Below are 14,659 nucleotides of genomic sequence, written 5' to 3'. Positions count from 1 at the left end.
GCAATTATGGAATATTTATTGATGAAACACTTGAAATAGTGATTTAAATTGTAAACCCTCCACATGCTGGAGTTAGTAACAGGAGTAGAAGATCCAACATGGAATTATACAAAGTTAAAACATTTGTATGTTTTTAACAACACTAACAACAATCTTTGCTCTGCATTAAGTGTAACTCAGCTTCTTAATCCTGAGAAAAACATCTGTACAAATCACATCCAACATCATGCTGGATGCTCCACGTCAAAACTATTGATCTGTTTTTACATCAAGAGCACTATTATGGTGTAAAATCACCTCATACTTGGGTCGTGTTGTACTAATGGTATTAAACTGTGGACGGTATTTGATTCAGAAAAGGAAATTTAACTTTACTGTGTTAATGACGTTCACACTTTGAAAAAGGGCTGCAGAAGTTTCAGGTATGAAATCGTGTCTATTACAGATGTCGTGGAAAAGAGAGGTTAGCAGTTAATGATTTAATTATATATTTAATAGCTAATAATCAAATACGGGGCACCACTGGCATTTTTAAGGAGAAATGACCAGGAAAATCGAATTCATAACAGATCAGATCACTTTCTGTTGGAGTAAAGTCTGTTAGTCGAGTATTTCTCTCACACAGGTAATCACACTCACAGCTCTAAATTATTAATCATTATAATGTTTATTGAACTAACAAAATGTAACATAACAGTTAATAAGTAAATTGTGTAACTAAGTGGTAATGATAGTATAAATCTGTAGGCAATCAATTAATTAATTAATAACTCATTACAAAATATATATAAAAGCATATAAATGCAGTATATAACATGTAAATGAAATGATAGTATTAACAACAACACATGCAAAATGATAAAACAAGTAGCAAAAGCAATAAATGTCCCTATTCAGCCATCACCTACCCACACAGATGCCCCTTGCAGCTGGCTGTGGTTGGTTAAGCCTATGGTCATGGCTCCATGGTCGGGGCAGAGGTTAACTAGAACCTTCACTGGAGATGAGATGGAAGTTGTCCAGGCTTCCCTCCCTTACTCGAGTGTTGCCTGCCCTTAGTTACTTTTTTTCTCTCTGTGTTTTAGTGAGGTTCTATCTACTTGCAATGGTTTTTGCCTTTTCGTGGTTATATAACTTGTTTATGTAAACAATCAATATTGAAATGTTCTAGAACAACCTGACACATTCTTTTATAAGTCATGAGGGAGACAGTGGCCGTCCATTCTGTTCATCAAGCTCTGCTTTTTACCAAATAACTTATTATTACAGTGGTACATGAATTTTTTTGGTCATGTAGTTGTGTTAAGTTGTCTTAATACTTTTGGTCATGTAGGTGTGTGTGTGTGTCCATGCTATTCTTTAAGAAGTACCGTGGATCAACCTGCCTTTGAAAAAATAAATGGAAGTGAATGGGACTAAACAGGTATAAAATGTTCGTGGTGGGTAAACTGGTGTGCGTATCAAAAAGCTGAATACAAGCTGTGGTATCATCAACAGGACAGACGTTTAGTTGGAACGAAAAGGTTGGATCTCTAAAAAAGGTAAACAGGTGGAATAATAATAAGAAGAAGAGGAGTAACAGCAGTGTAACTGTCTACTGCAATCACACTAATAATAATAAGAAGAAGATAGTCAACTAGGGATGTCCCGATCACGTTTTTTTGTTCCCGATCCCGATTATTAAATTTGATCCCGATTCGATACCGAGTCTCAAACCGATACTTAAACCGAAATATCTATTTTCTAGATATTGTCTAGATAAGAACTGGATAATACTGTTCACACAGTGCACACTTCAACTACATTACAGTTATTCAAATTAATCCAGTGTATATGTTTAATAACTGAATAGCTCTGCAGTGCTGTAGGGTAAAATGCTGCATCCAAACTATTGGCTTAATGTTTTTTTATTTTTACAAAATCAATCAAAATGAGTGAGATAATTACAGTTTTACTTTAAACTTTACATTTGAATAAATAAAATCTGTTTAATGCAGTGATGCACTAAAAATGAACAGAAATCTGTGTAGCAGCTTAACTTGAATATAAGAAAAAAAGTTACTTAAAAGCATTACAGTAAAACCTGAATACCAAAATAAAATGGACAGGCTCTTTTTTTATGAAGGAAAGCCAGTTTTTAAAGTGCTTGTATTGTGACGATGGTTTGATGGACGTTTCTACCCGAAGTGAGTGTGTTTTGACCCTGTGGGGCTTCCATAGTGCATGGAATAGCGTGCTTGGCTCTAGCTGTCCGCTATTCGGTACCGTAACAGAAGAAGTTAATAAAGTGTTTTGCTCCCGACAATTTGTGAATATAGCGTGTATTTATTTCTTTATTAAGCAAGTGCATCACTACGTTGTTTTGTAAACCGGAGTGATTCTTGACTCTCACACCATATAAACAATAAAATTCTACAGTAATGAACGCAGCTCTGCTCCCACCGCCTCGTGAAACGCTCACACTGCAGACGTTACACTTCACTGTTGGACTTGTTTCACTTTCCAATTTAAAGTATTTCCTGCTGATGTAAAACAAAGGATCGGGATTAGGATCGGGTTTAGTAAAGCCAATGCCGATCAGTTAAAAAATGCCTTGATCGGCCCTGATCCCGATCTTTGAGATCGGATCGGGACATCCCTAATGTCAAAGTGTCATTTTTTCAAACTAAGGTGTTTTTCACTCCACCATTTATCTTCATATCTATTACATGGTGGTTTCCTGTGCTCACACAGAGCAGACAGCAGAAGATCAGTGTGATTACTGTAACTGACAGAGATTGGCTGGATTGGTTGTAGAGATCTTGCCAAACATCAAATTGGAACTCATCATGTCCAGGTCAATTCATGTCTGCATCATTATATTGGGGTTTCACTGTTGGTTGAACTGTCACTAGAAGATTAAGGTGAAGAACAACTTCTCTCTGCTCATGGTGAAGCTTCATTCAGCTAATAAAGCAGCTCAAATTAAAGATCATTCCATCTGACCATGAAGTGCCGGTCACACACGGGTCAAGGTGCTCTGTCACTTATACACTGTAAACATGGAAAAGAGAATAAATATAAAAATTATGTAACAAAGATGAGCAATAAAACATTTTTACTGTTAAATGCATCAAAATCACAAAACACACAGATCTGCTGTAAAGCTGTTTTCCACTTAATGCTAATGAGGTACCTCAATGTACCTCAAAGTGTAACATAAAGACTCGCCTTAATAAACTACTGCTAAATCAATAATCTGTACTGAATCAGAAAATGCAACCATTACAGTTTAATCTTCACCTCCTACAACACTACAGACCTAGAATCAGCAGCTCAACTCCTTTACCTAAACCCACAGGGAGTCCTAGAGATTTGCACACATGTATAATTGTTTAACATGTATAATACACTGCCCGGCCAAAAAAGGTCACCACCTGGATTTAACTAAGCAAATAGGTAAGATCCTCCCATAGGATAATTACTGCATGGGTGATTATGTTTCAGCTGGCAACATGTTATTTAACCCTAACTGATGCAGTAAGTAGCTTCTCATTTGTTAAACAACCATGTGGAAAGATGCATCCTGTGGTCGTGGAAAAGATCTTAATCTGTTTCAGAAGGTTCAAATTATTGGCATCAAGCAGAGAAAACTGAAACTGTAAGGAGAAGCTGAAACTACTAAAATCGTGTTAAGAACTGTCCAGCGCATTATTAAAAAGTGGAAGGACAGTGGAAGGACATCATCTTTGAGGAAGGAATGTGGTCGGAAAAAATCATGAATGATGGTGATTGGCGATCACTTAAACGTTTGGTGAAATCAGATGGTAGAAAAACTCCAGTAGAACTCAGGGATGTTTAATAGTGACAGTAAGATCATTTCCACACTCACAGTGTGAAGGGAACTCAAGGGATTGGGACTAAACAGCTGTGCAGCCTTAAGAAAACAACTCGTCACTGAGGCTAACCAGCAAAAACGGCTTCAATTTGCTAGGGAGCATAAAGATTGGACTGTGGAGCAATGGAAGAAGGTCATGTGGTCTGATGAGTCCAGATTTACCCTGTTCCAGAGTGATGGGTGCATCAGGGTAAGAAGAGAGGCGGCTGAAGTAATGCACCCATCATGCCTAGTGCCGACCGTACATGTGGAGAGGTTAAATACTTTTTCATCTCACTGGAATACTCTGTGTGTGTGTGTGTGTTTAAATCTAGAGGGAGGAATGTTACATGAGCTACAGGGGTTGGACAAAATAACTGAAACACCTGGTTTTAGACCACAATAATTTATTAGTATGGTGTAGGGCCTCCTTTTGCGGCCAATACAGCGTCAATTCGTCTTGGAAATGACATATACAAGTCCTGCACAGTGGTCAGAGGGATTTTAAGCCATTCTTCTTGCAGGATAGTGGCCAGGTCACTACGTGATGCTGGTGGAGGAAAACGTTTCCTGACTCGCTTCTCCAAAACACCCCAAAGTGGCTCAATAATATTTAGATCTGGTGACTGTGCAGGCCATGGGAGATGTTCAACTTCACTTTCATGTTCATCAAACCAATCTTTCACCAGTCTTGCTGTGTGTATTGGTGCATTGTCATCCTGATACACGGCACCGCCATTGGATGCACTTGGTCCTCCAGAATGGTTCGGTAGTCCTTGGCAGTGATGCGCCCATCTAGCACAAGTATTGGGCCAAGGGAATGCCATGATATGGCAGCCCAAACCATCACTGATCCACCCCCATGCTTCACTCTGGGCATGGAACAGTCTGGGTGGTACGCTTCTTTGGGGCTTCTCCACACCGTAACTCTCCCGGATGTGGGGAAAACAGTAAAGGTGGACTCATCAGAGAACAATACATGTTTCACATTGTCCACAGCCCAAGATTTGCGCTCCTTGCACCATTGAAACCGACGTTTGGCATTGGCACGAGTGACCAAAGGTTTGGCTATAGCAGCCCGGCCGTGTATATTGACCCTGTGGAGCTCCCGACGGACAGTTCTGGTGGAAACAGGAGAGTTGAGGTGCACATTTAATTCTGCCATGATTTGGGCAGCCGTGGTTTTATGTTTTTTGGATACAATCCGGGTTAGCACCCGAACATCCCTTTCAGACAGCTTCCTCTTGCGTCCACAGTTAATCCTGTTGGATGTGGTTTGTCCTTCTTGGTGGTATGCTGACATTACCCTGGATACCGTGGCTCTTGATACATCACAAATACTTGCTGTCTTGGTCACAGATGCGCCAGCAAGACGTGCACCAACAATTTGTCCTCTTTTGAACTCTGGTATGTCACCCATAATGTTGCGTGCATTGCAATATTTTGAGCAAAACTGTGCTCTTACCCTGCTAATTGAACCTTCACACTGCTCTTACTGGTGCAATGTGCAATTAATGAAGATTGGCCACCAGACTGGTCCAATTTAGCCATGAAACCTACCACACTAAAATGACAGGTGTTTCAGTTATTTTGTCCAACCCCTGTATGTGGCTGTAATAATGAAACAGAAAGTCAGTAACTCACTATAGTGTCTCCAGTTTACAGTGAGGATCCTTCTGTAGATCAGTGAGAAGCTTCACTCCTGATTCTCCTGGATTATTGTGGATCAGATTCAGTTCTTTCAGGAGTGATGAGGAGTTTGATCTCAGAGCTGAAGCCAGAGATATAAAACCTTCATCTGTAATACAGCTGTGTGTCAACCTGCAGAGAGAACAAGAACTCATCACCATTACATCACACACACACACACACACACACACACACACACAAGAACTCATCACAATTACATCTCTCACACACACACACACACACACACACAAGAACTCATCACAATTACATCACACACACACACACACACACACACACACACACAAGAACTCATCACCATTACATCACACACACACACACACACACACAAGAACTCATCACAATTACATCACACACACACACACACACACACACACACACACACAAGAACTCATCACAATTACATCACACACACACACACAAGAACTCATCACAATTACATCACACACACACACACACACACACACACAAGAACTCATCACAATTACATTACATCACACACACACACACACACACAAGAACTCATCACAATTACATCACACACACACACACAAACTCATCAAAGTTACATCTCATCATACACACACACACACACACACACACAAGAACTCATCACAATTACATCACACACACACACACACACACACACACACAAACTCATCAAAGTTACATCTCATCATACACACACACAAAAACTCATCACAATTACATCACACACACACACACACACACACACACACACAAGAACTCATCACAATTACATCTCACATACACACACACACACAAGAACTCATCACAATTACATCTCACACACACACACAAAAGAACTCATCACAATTACATCTCACACACACACACACAAGAACTCATCACAATTACATCTCACACACACACACACAAGAACTCATCACAATTACATCTCACACACACACACACAAGAACTCATCACAATTACATCTCACACACACACAAGAACTCATCACAACTACATCTCACACACACACACACACAAGAACTCATCACAATTACATCACTCACACACACACACACACACAAACTCATCAAAGTTACATCTCATCATACACACACACACACAAAAACTCATCACAATTACATCACACACACACACACAAGAACTCATCACAATTACATCTCACACACACACACACACACACAAGAACTCATCACAATTACATCTCACACACACACACACAAGAACTCATCACAATTACATCTCTCACACACACACACACAAGAACTCATCACAATTACATCACTCACACACACACACACACACACACACACACACACAAGAACTCATCACAATCACACACACACACACACACACACACACAAAAACTCATCAAAGTTACATCTCATCACACACACACACACACACACAAAAACTCATCAAAGTTACATCTCATCACACACACACACACACACACACACACACAAAAACTCATCAAAGTTACATCTCATCACACACACACACACACACACACAGCCAAAAACAAACACACAATTTAATTTAAAAAGCTTTATTAGCATGGCCGTTAAAATAATTAGTTTTGCCAAAGAATGGATGTAACAGATTTATATAAATTATAAACGTTTGTATATATCTATATTAATATTTTGCTTATAAGGAACGAAGAGGTACAAAAACAGGTGTGCATAACAATCACTGTAAACATCCAGGTGTGTGTGTGTTTCTGTGTGTATCTGTATGTGGGGGGGTGTTAGTGATACCATAGTACCTCCAGTGTACAAAGTGTGTGTGTGTGTGTGTGAGAGAGAGAGAGAGAGAGTGTTTTTGGACGTGAGTTTGTTTGTTTGTTTGGGTTTATTGCCATATCAGCAACACATTGGCTATTTTATGGCATAGACAGATATTAGAACTGTAAAACATTATATGCTCAGATCAGTTGTTTAATATCAAGACTTTCTAAAAAGTTAAGAATTTTAACTGGAGGAATCTTCTCAAACAATTCTTTTACATTCTCAACCCTATAAAAATTTTGTCTGATGGTTGAAATTGTAGGACATTCTAATAAAATATGTTTGGTTGTTAGGTGTGTAGCACAGAATTGACAGGTTGGTGCTTGCTTGCCAACTAGGAGGTGTCGGTGGGTGAGTGCAGTATGACCAATTCAGCGCCTGGTTATAATTGTCTAGTCTTACTTATTTATGAAATCTAGATTGTGTTTAATACTGATGTGGGGAGTTATTTCATACAGTTTGTTTTGGGTTTTGGTGGACTAGTCTTCTTGCCTTCTGCAGTAGTTTTTGATTTCTGAGTAAGCATCAGTTTTTGGGATATACACTATAGTGCCAAAAGTATTCGCTCGTCTGCCTTCACACACATATGAACCTGAGTGACTCCCATTCTTAATCCATAGGGTTTAATATGATGTCACCACCCTTACACCCTTACAGCTATAACAGCTTCAACTCTTCTGGGAAGGCTTTCCACAAGGTTTAGGAGTGTGTTTATGGGAATTTTTGACCATTCTTCCAGAAGCTCATTTGTGAGGTCAGACACTGATGTTGGGCGAGAAGGCCTGGCTCACAGTCTCCTCTCTAATTCATCCCAAAGGTGTTCTATCGGGTTGAGGTCAGGACTCTGTGCAGGCCAGTCAAGTGCTTCCTCACCAAACTCTCTCATCCACGTCTTCATGGACCTTGTGGTTTGTGCACTGGTGCACAGTCATGTTGGAACAGGAAGGGGCCATCCCCAAACTGTTCCCACAAAGTTGGGAGCATGAAATTGTCCAAAACCTTTTAATATGCTGAAGCATTAAGAGTTCCTTTCACTGGAACTAAGGGGCCGAGCCCGACTCCTGAAAAACACCCCCACACCATAATCCCCCCTCCACCAAACTTTTCATGTCCTGGATGGAGGTATGTATTGAACCCTGTATTTAGTAGGCATAGGTTGTCTGAATTAAGCAGTTGTTCGATCAGTCTGCCTTTGGTGTTGGTTCTGACACTACCCCACAATGGGTTATGGCTGTTAAAATCGCTAAAAGGAGAATAGGAGGGGGTAACTGTTCAATAATTTTGTTTAAATCCTGGCTAGAGCATTTGAATTCTGGAGGAAGATGAACAGAACATAGGGTGAAAGTCTTCTGGAGGGAGATGCGGATTGCAGTTGCTTGGATATTGGTTATTAAGGAAATTGGGCTGTGGATGATATTGTTCTTGACAAAGATGGCTGTTCCTCCCGATGAGTGCCTGGGTCAGGTGTAATGTAGCTTAAGTAGCCGTTCAATTGGGGAGAGTAAGATGTATTTATCTTGGTTTCTTGCAGGCAGAAGGCAACAGGGTCTATTTCAGCTACCAGGTGTTGCATCTCTAGAAAGTTTGCTCTGAGACCTCGGCAGTTCCATTGGATAATCTTGCTTTGGGCCATTATGTGGGAAGAATTAATGGACTCCTATTTCTCGGGGATGGGCTACGGGACTTGGGCTTTGGGGCTTCTGACATTTCAATGTCTCTTATGGCTTCTTTTCTTTTGTCTGTTTCTTGGCTTGTTGAAGGTTGCATAGCTGTTTTTTCTTTGTCTTTCCTTTCAGTTCAGTTGCAGTTGCTTTATTGGCTATAATATCTGTTTTTGATTTAGTACTAGTTTCCCTAGTACATGTTACCACTTGTGGTTTATCCTCCTTGATCCATGTTACATTTGTCTGAGTTTCTTTACTTGTATATTTCTTTGCTTGAGTGACTTCTGTAAATGTTTTTTCCATTCTAAAAGCTGGGAGACTCACCATCATCTTTTTTGGCACTTGATAACTATCCGCTTGACTTTGGTAATTCCTTGGTATTCTAGTTCTGCCTCGAATTTCTGCTTTTTCCCCTCAAGCTCTTTAGTGCGGATCACAGAACGGGTGCAAATGAGCTTTACAATTAATATCCACAAATTCAGAGATGCAAAGGAGATTTTCAACCTGGTTTCTTTTGTCACATTGTAGCAATATTTGACCTGATTTTAACTTTTTTACTTTTACATTTTCTAACTGTGCCAGCAAAACCTTGGATGGCCTTATGTATCGCAAAAGGTGAAAGCTTAGACAAAGGGTGTCTGGTGTTAGAGATTCTAACAGAATGAAACGTTGCCAATTATCATTGCTTGTAAATCCAGCTACGCTAGGTCCATGGGTGTGATCTAAGTCAGTAAATTTTTGTTTGAAAGTTAACTTATCCATATTGAAAGGGGTAAAGCTTTGTCGTTCCTACTCCCCACCCACCTCGGAGCCCAAAAGGGGGATGCACTGAGCCGCGGAACTCCAGCAGCTATGCATCAGGGCTATAGGAACGGTATATTCAGGCAGTCATTAGATGTTATAACGCTACCCAATTGACCCTCCGCCAGTGCCTTCTAGGGATCTTGGGAGTCTGAAGGGACTCAACCAGAAATCTCTAGGGCACGTCCTGACCAGCCGATTGATTAGAGCGGGCCACTCAAACCTCCCGTCTATGTAAAGTCGGAGCCAAAGTGCTGTGTTGGGAGCATGGCAGCTGCAGCTGCCACTTCCCTTAAACACCAGGATCCCTTCCTCCACAGACACGGGTAAAACCCCACGGCAAACAGGGCGCCTCATTTGTTCGCCTCTTACGAACAGCATAAGGAGGCTGGGGACCTATTCTACCCCGGATCCTCACAGGGTTTGCACGCGAGTATATAGTTGTTAAGTGTGTGTGTGTGTGTGTTATAATCTCACCCCAGTATCTCCAGTTTACAGTGTGTGTGTGTGTTATAATCTCACCTCAGTATCTCCAGTTTACAGTGTGTGTGTGTGTTATAATCTCACCCCAGTATCTCCAGTTTACAGTGTGTGTGTGTGTTATAATCTCACCCCAGTATCTCCAGTTTACAGTGTGTGTGTGTGTGTGTTATAATCTCACCCCAGTATCTCCAGTTTACAGTGTGTGTGTGTGTGTTATAATCTCACCTCAGTATCTCCAGTTTACAGTGTGTGTGTATGTGTGTGTGTTATAATCTCACCCCAGTATCTCCAGTTTACAGTGTGTGTGTGTGTGTGTGTGTGTGTGTGTGTGTGTGTGTTATAATCTCACCTCAGTATTTCCAGTTTACAGTGTGTGTGTATGTGTGTGTGTTATAATCTCACCCCAGTATCTCCAGTTTACAGTGTGTGTGTGTTATAATCTCACCTCAGTATCTCCAGTTTACAGTGTGTGTGTGTTATAATCTCACCCCAGTATCTCCAGTTTACAGTGTGTGTGTGTGTTATAATCTCACCCCAGTATCTCCAGTTTACAGTGTGTGTGTGTGTGTGTGTTATATTCTCACCTCAGTATGTCCAGTTTACAGTGTGTGTGTGTGTGTTATAATCTCACCCCAGTATCTCCAGTTTACAGTGTGTGTGTGTGTGTGTTATATTCTCACCTCAGTATGTCCAGTTTACAGTGTGTGTGTGTGTTATAATCTCACCTCAGTATCTCCAGTTTACAGTGTGTGTGTGTGTTATAATCTCACCTCAGTATCTCCAGTTTACAGTGTGTGTGTGTTATATTCTCACCTCAGTATGTCCAGTTTACAGTGTGTGTGTTATAATCTCACCCCAGTATCTCCAGTTTACAGTGTGTGTGTGTGTGTGTGTGTGTTATATTCTCACCTCAGTATGTCCAGTTTACAGTGTGTGTGTGTGTGTTATAATCTCACCCCAGTATCTCCAGTTTACAGTGTGTGTGTGTTATAATCTCACCCCAGTATCTCCAGTTTACAGTGTGTGTGTGTGTTATAATCTCACCTCAGTATCTCCAGTTTAGTGTGTGTGTGTGTGTGTGTGTTATAATCTCACCTCAGTATCTCCAATTTACAGTGTGTGTGTGTGTTATAATCTCACCTCAGTATGTCCAGTTTACAGTGTGTGTGTGTTATAATCTCACCTCAGTATCTCCAGTTTAGTGTGTGTGTGTGTTATAATCTCACCTCAGTATCTCCAATTTACAGTGTGTGTGTGTGTTATAATCTCACCTCAGTATGTCCAGTTTAGTGTGTGTGTGTGTGTGTGTTATAATCTCACCTCAGTATCTCCAGTTTACAGTGTGTGTGTGTGTTATAATCTCACCCCAGTATCTCCAGTTTACAGTGTGTGTGTGTGTTATAATCTCACCTCAGTATTTCCAGTTTACAGTGTGTGTGTGTTATAATCTCACCTCAGTATGTCCTGTTTACAGTGTGTGTGTGTGTGTGTGTGTGTGTGTTATGATCTCACCTCAGTATCTCCAGTTTACAGTGTGTGTGTGTGTTATAATCTCACCTCAGTATCTCCAGTTTACAGTGTGTGTGTGTGTTATAATCTCACCTCAGTATCTCCAGTTTAGTGTGTGTGTGTGTGTGTTATAATCTCACCTCAGTATCTCCAGTTTACAGTGTGTGTGTGTATTATAATCTCACCTCAGTATGTCCAGTTTACAGTGTGTGTGTGTGTTATAATCTCACCCCAGTATCTCCAATTTACAGTGTGTGTGTGTGTGTGTTATAATCTCACCTCAGTATTTCCAGTTTACAGTGTGTGTGTGTGTGTGTGTTATAATGTCACCTCAGTATGTCCAGTTTACAGTGTGTGTATGTGTGTGTGTTATATTCTCACCTCAGTATCTCCAGTTTACAGTGTGTGTGTGTGTGTGTGTGTGTGTGTTATAATCTCACCTCAGTATCTCCAGTTTACAGTGTGTGTGTGTGTGTTATAATCTCACCTCAGTATCTCCAGTTTACAGTGTGTGTGTGTGTGTGTGTGTTATAATCTCACCTCAGTATGTCCAGTTTACAGTGTGTGTGTGTGTGTGTGTATCTGTTATAATCTCACCTCAGTATGTCCAGTTTACAGTGTGTGTGTGTGTGTGTGTGTGTGTTAAAATCTCACCTCAGTATTTCCAGTTTACAGTGTGTGTGTGTTATAATCTCACATCAGTATCTCCAGTTTACAGTGTGTGTGTGTGTGTGTTATAATCTCACCTCAGTATCTCCAGTTTACAGTGTGTGTGTGTGTGTTATAATCTCACCTCAGTATCTCCAGTATACAGTGTGTGTGTGTGTGTGTGTTATAATCTCACCTCAGTATCTCCAGTTTACAGTGTGTGTGTGTGTGTGTGTGTGTGATAATCTCACCTCAGTATTTCCAGTTTACAGTGTGTGTGTGTGTGTCATAATCTCACCTCAGTATCTCCAGTTTACAGTGTGTGTGTGTGTGTGTGTTATAATCTTACCTCAGTATCTCCAGTTTACTGTGTGTGTGTGTTATAATCTCACCTCAGTATTTCCAGTTTACAGTGTGTGTGTGTGTGTGTGTGTGTGTTATAATCTCACCCCAGTATCTCCAGTTTACAGTGTGTGTGTGTGTGTTATAATCTCACCCCAGTATCTCCAGTTTACAGTGTGTGTGTGTGTGTGTGTTATAATCTCACCTCAGTATTTCCAGTTTACAGTGTGTGTGTGTGTGTGTTATAATCTCACCCCAGTATCTCCAGTTTACAGTGTGTGTGTGTGTGTGTGTTATAATCTCACCTCAGTATTTCCAGTTTACAGTGTGTGTGTGTGTTATAATCTCACCTCAGTATCTCCAGTTTACAGTGTGTGTGTGTGTGTGTGTGTTATAATCTCACCCCAGTATCTCCAGTTTACAGTGTGTGTGTGTGTGTTATAATCTCACCCCAGTATCTCCAGTTTACAGTGTGTGTGTGTGTGTTATAATCTCACCTCAGTATTTCCAGTTTACAGTGTGTGTGTGTGTGTTATAATCTCAACCCAGTATCTCCAGTTTACAGTGTGTGTGTGTGTTATAATCTCACCTCAGTATTTCCAGTTTACAGTGTGTGTGTGTGTGTGTGTTATAATCTCACCCCAGTATCTCCAGTTTACAGTGTGTGTGTGTGTGTTATAATCTCACCTCAGTATTTCCAGTTTACAGTGTGTGTGTGTGTGTGTTATAATCTCACCCCAGTATCTCCAGTTTACAGTGTGTGTCTGTGTGTGTGTGTGTTATAATCTCACCTCAGTATCTCCAGTTTACAGTGTGTGTGTGTGTGTGTGTGTTATAATCTTACCTCAGTATCTCCAGTTTACTGTGTGTGTTATAATCTCACCTCAGTATCTCCAGTTTACAGTGTGTGTGTGTGTGTGTGTGTGTGTGTGTGTGTTATAATCTCACCTCAGTATTTCCAGTTTACAGTGTGTGTGTGTGTGTGTGTGTGTGTGTGTTATAATCTCACCTCAGTATCTCCAGTTTACAGTGTGTGTGTGTGTGTGTGTGTGTGTTATAATCTTACCTCAGTATCTCCAGTTTACAGTGTGTGTGTGTGTGTGTGTGTGTGTGTGTGTGTGTGTGTGTGTTATAATCTCACCTCAGTATCTCCAGTGTACAGTGTGGATTCTTCAGTGCAGCAGAGAGCAGCTTCACTCCTGAATCCTGCTGCTTATTAATAAACAGGTTCAGTTCTCTTAGATTGGAGGAGTTTGAACTGAGAACTGAGGACAGAGCTGCACAACTTTCACCTGTTAGAGAACAATTATCCAACCTGAGAAAGAAAAGATAAAAACATCAGTTCACACACACACACACACACACACACACACTGGTTTACTGTCTATACAATCTAGGGTCATTTTCCTTCATTACAGGACAGTAGGGTAACATGGTGGTACAGCTGGTGTGACTGTGTGTATTTTATCTCACATCTCAAAACATGCAGAAGATGGATTAGCTGCTCTAAACTACCCCTGTTTATGTGAATGTGTGTGGGTGCTGCCCTGTAACAGACTGTATTAATACATGGTGAATTACATTAAATTTGAGAGCGTTCCTGAAGAAACTAGAAGATTTTGTTCACGTGATCAGTTGAAGCTCCTGAATGCAGTGGATCCTCATCAGCTAAAGATCACTGAGAGTGATCCACATTTTAAAGAGACTCAAATACAAACATGAAACAAAGACACTGAAATTTACTGGAAGTGGTTACAAAGCCATTGTTAAGGCTCTGGGACTCCAGCGAACCACAGTAAGAGTCATTATCTACAAATGGAGAACACTTTAAACCTTCCCAGCACAGCAAAATTACACCGATTACACA

At 40.6% G+C, this 14,659-nt stretch overlaps 1 protein-coding gene across 1 annotated transcript in view; it reads right to left on the bottom strand.

The window, feature by feature from the left end:
• Positions 1–645: 645 nt before the first annotated feature.
• LOC134309979 (NACHT, LRR and PYD domains-containing protein 12-like) overlaps positions 646–14,659 on the bottom strand; it is a 112,326-nt gene continuing 98,312 nt past the window's right edge. Inside the window, exons 12-14 of the mRNA XM_062991483.1 lie at positions 13,934–14,107; positions 5,501–5,677; positions 646–3,033 (exon numbers count right to left, since the gene is read on the bottom strand). Of these exons, the coding sequence (XP_062847553.1) occupies positions 3,027–3,033; positions 5,501–5,677; positions 13,934–14,107 (358 nt within the window). The 3' untranslated portion in view covers positions 646–3,026. The remainder of the gene's footprint in view (positions 3,034–5,500; positions 5,678–13,933; positions 14,108–14,659) is intronic.

The sequence above is a fragment of the Trichomycterus rosablanca genome, chromosome 3 (genome assembly GCF_030014385.1).
Source record: "Trichomycterus rosablanca isolate fTriRos1 chromosome 3, fTriRos1.hap1, whole genome shotgun sequence".
NCBI lineage: Eukaryota > Metazoa > Chordata > Actinopteri > Siluriformes > Trichomycteridae > Trichomycterus > Trichomycterus rosablanca.
This window is presented reverse-complemented; position numbering and strand designations above follow the sequence as displayed.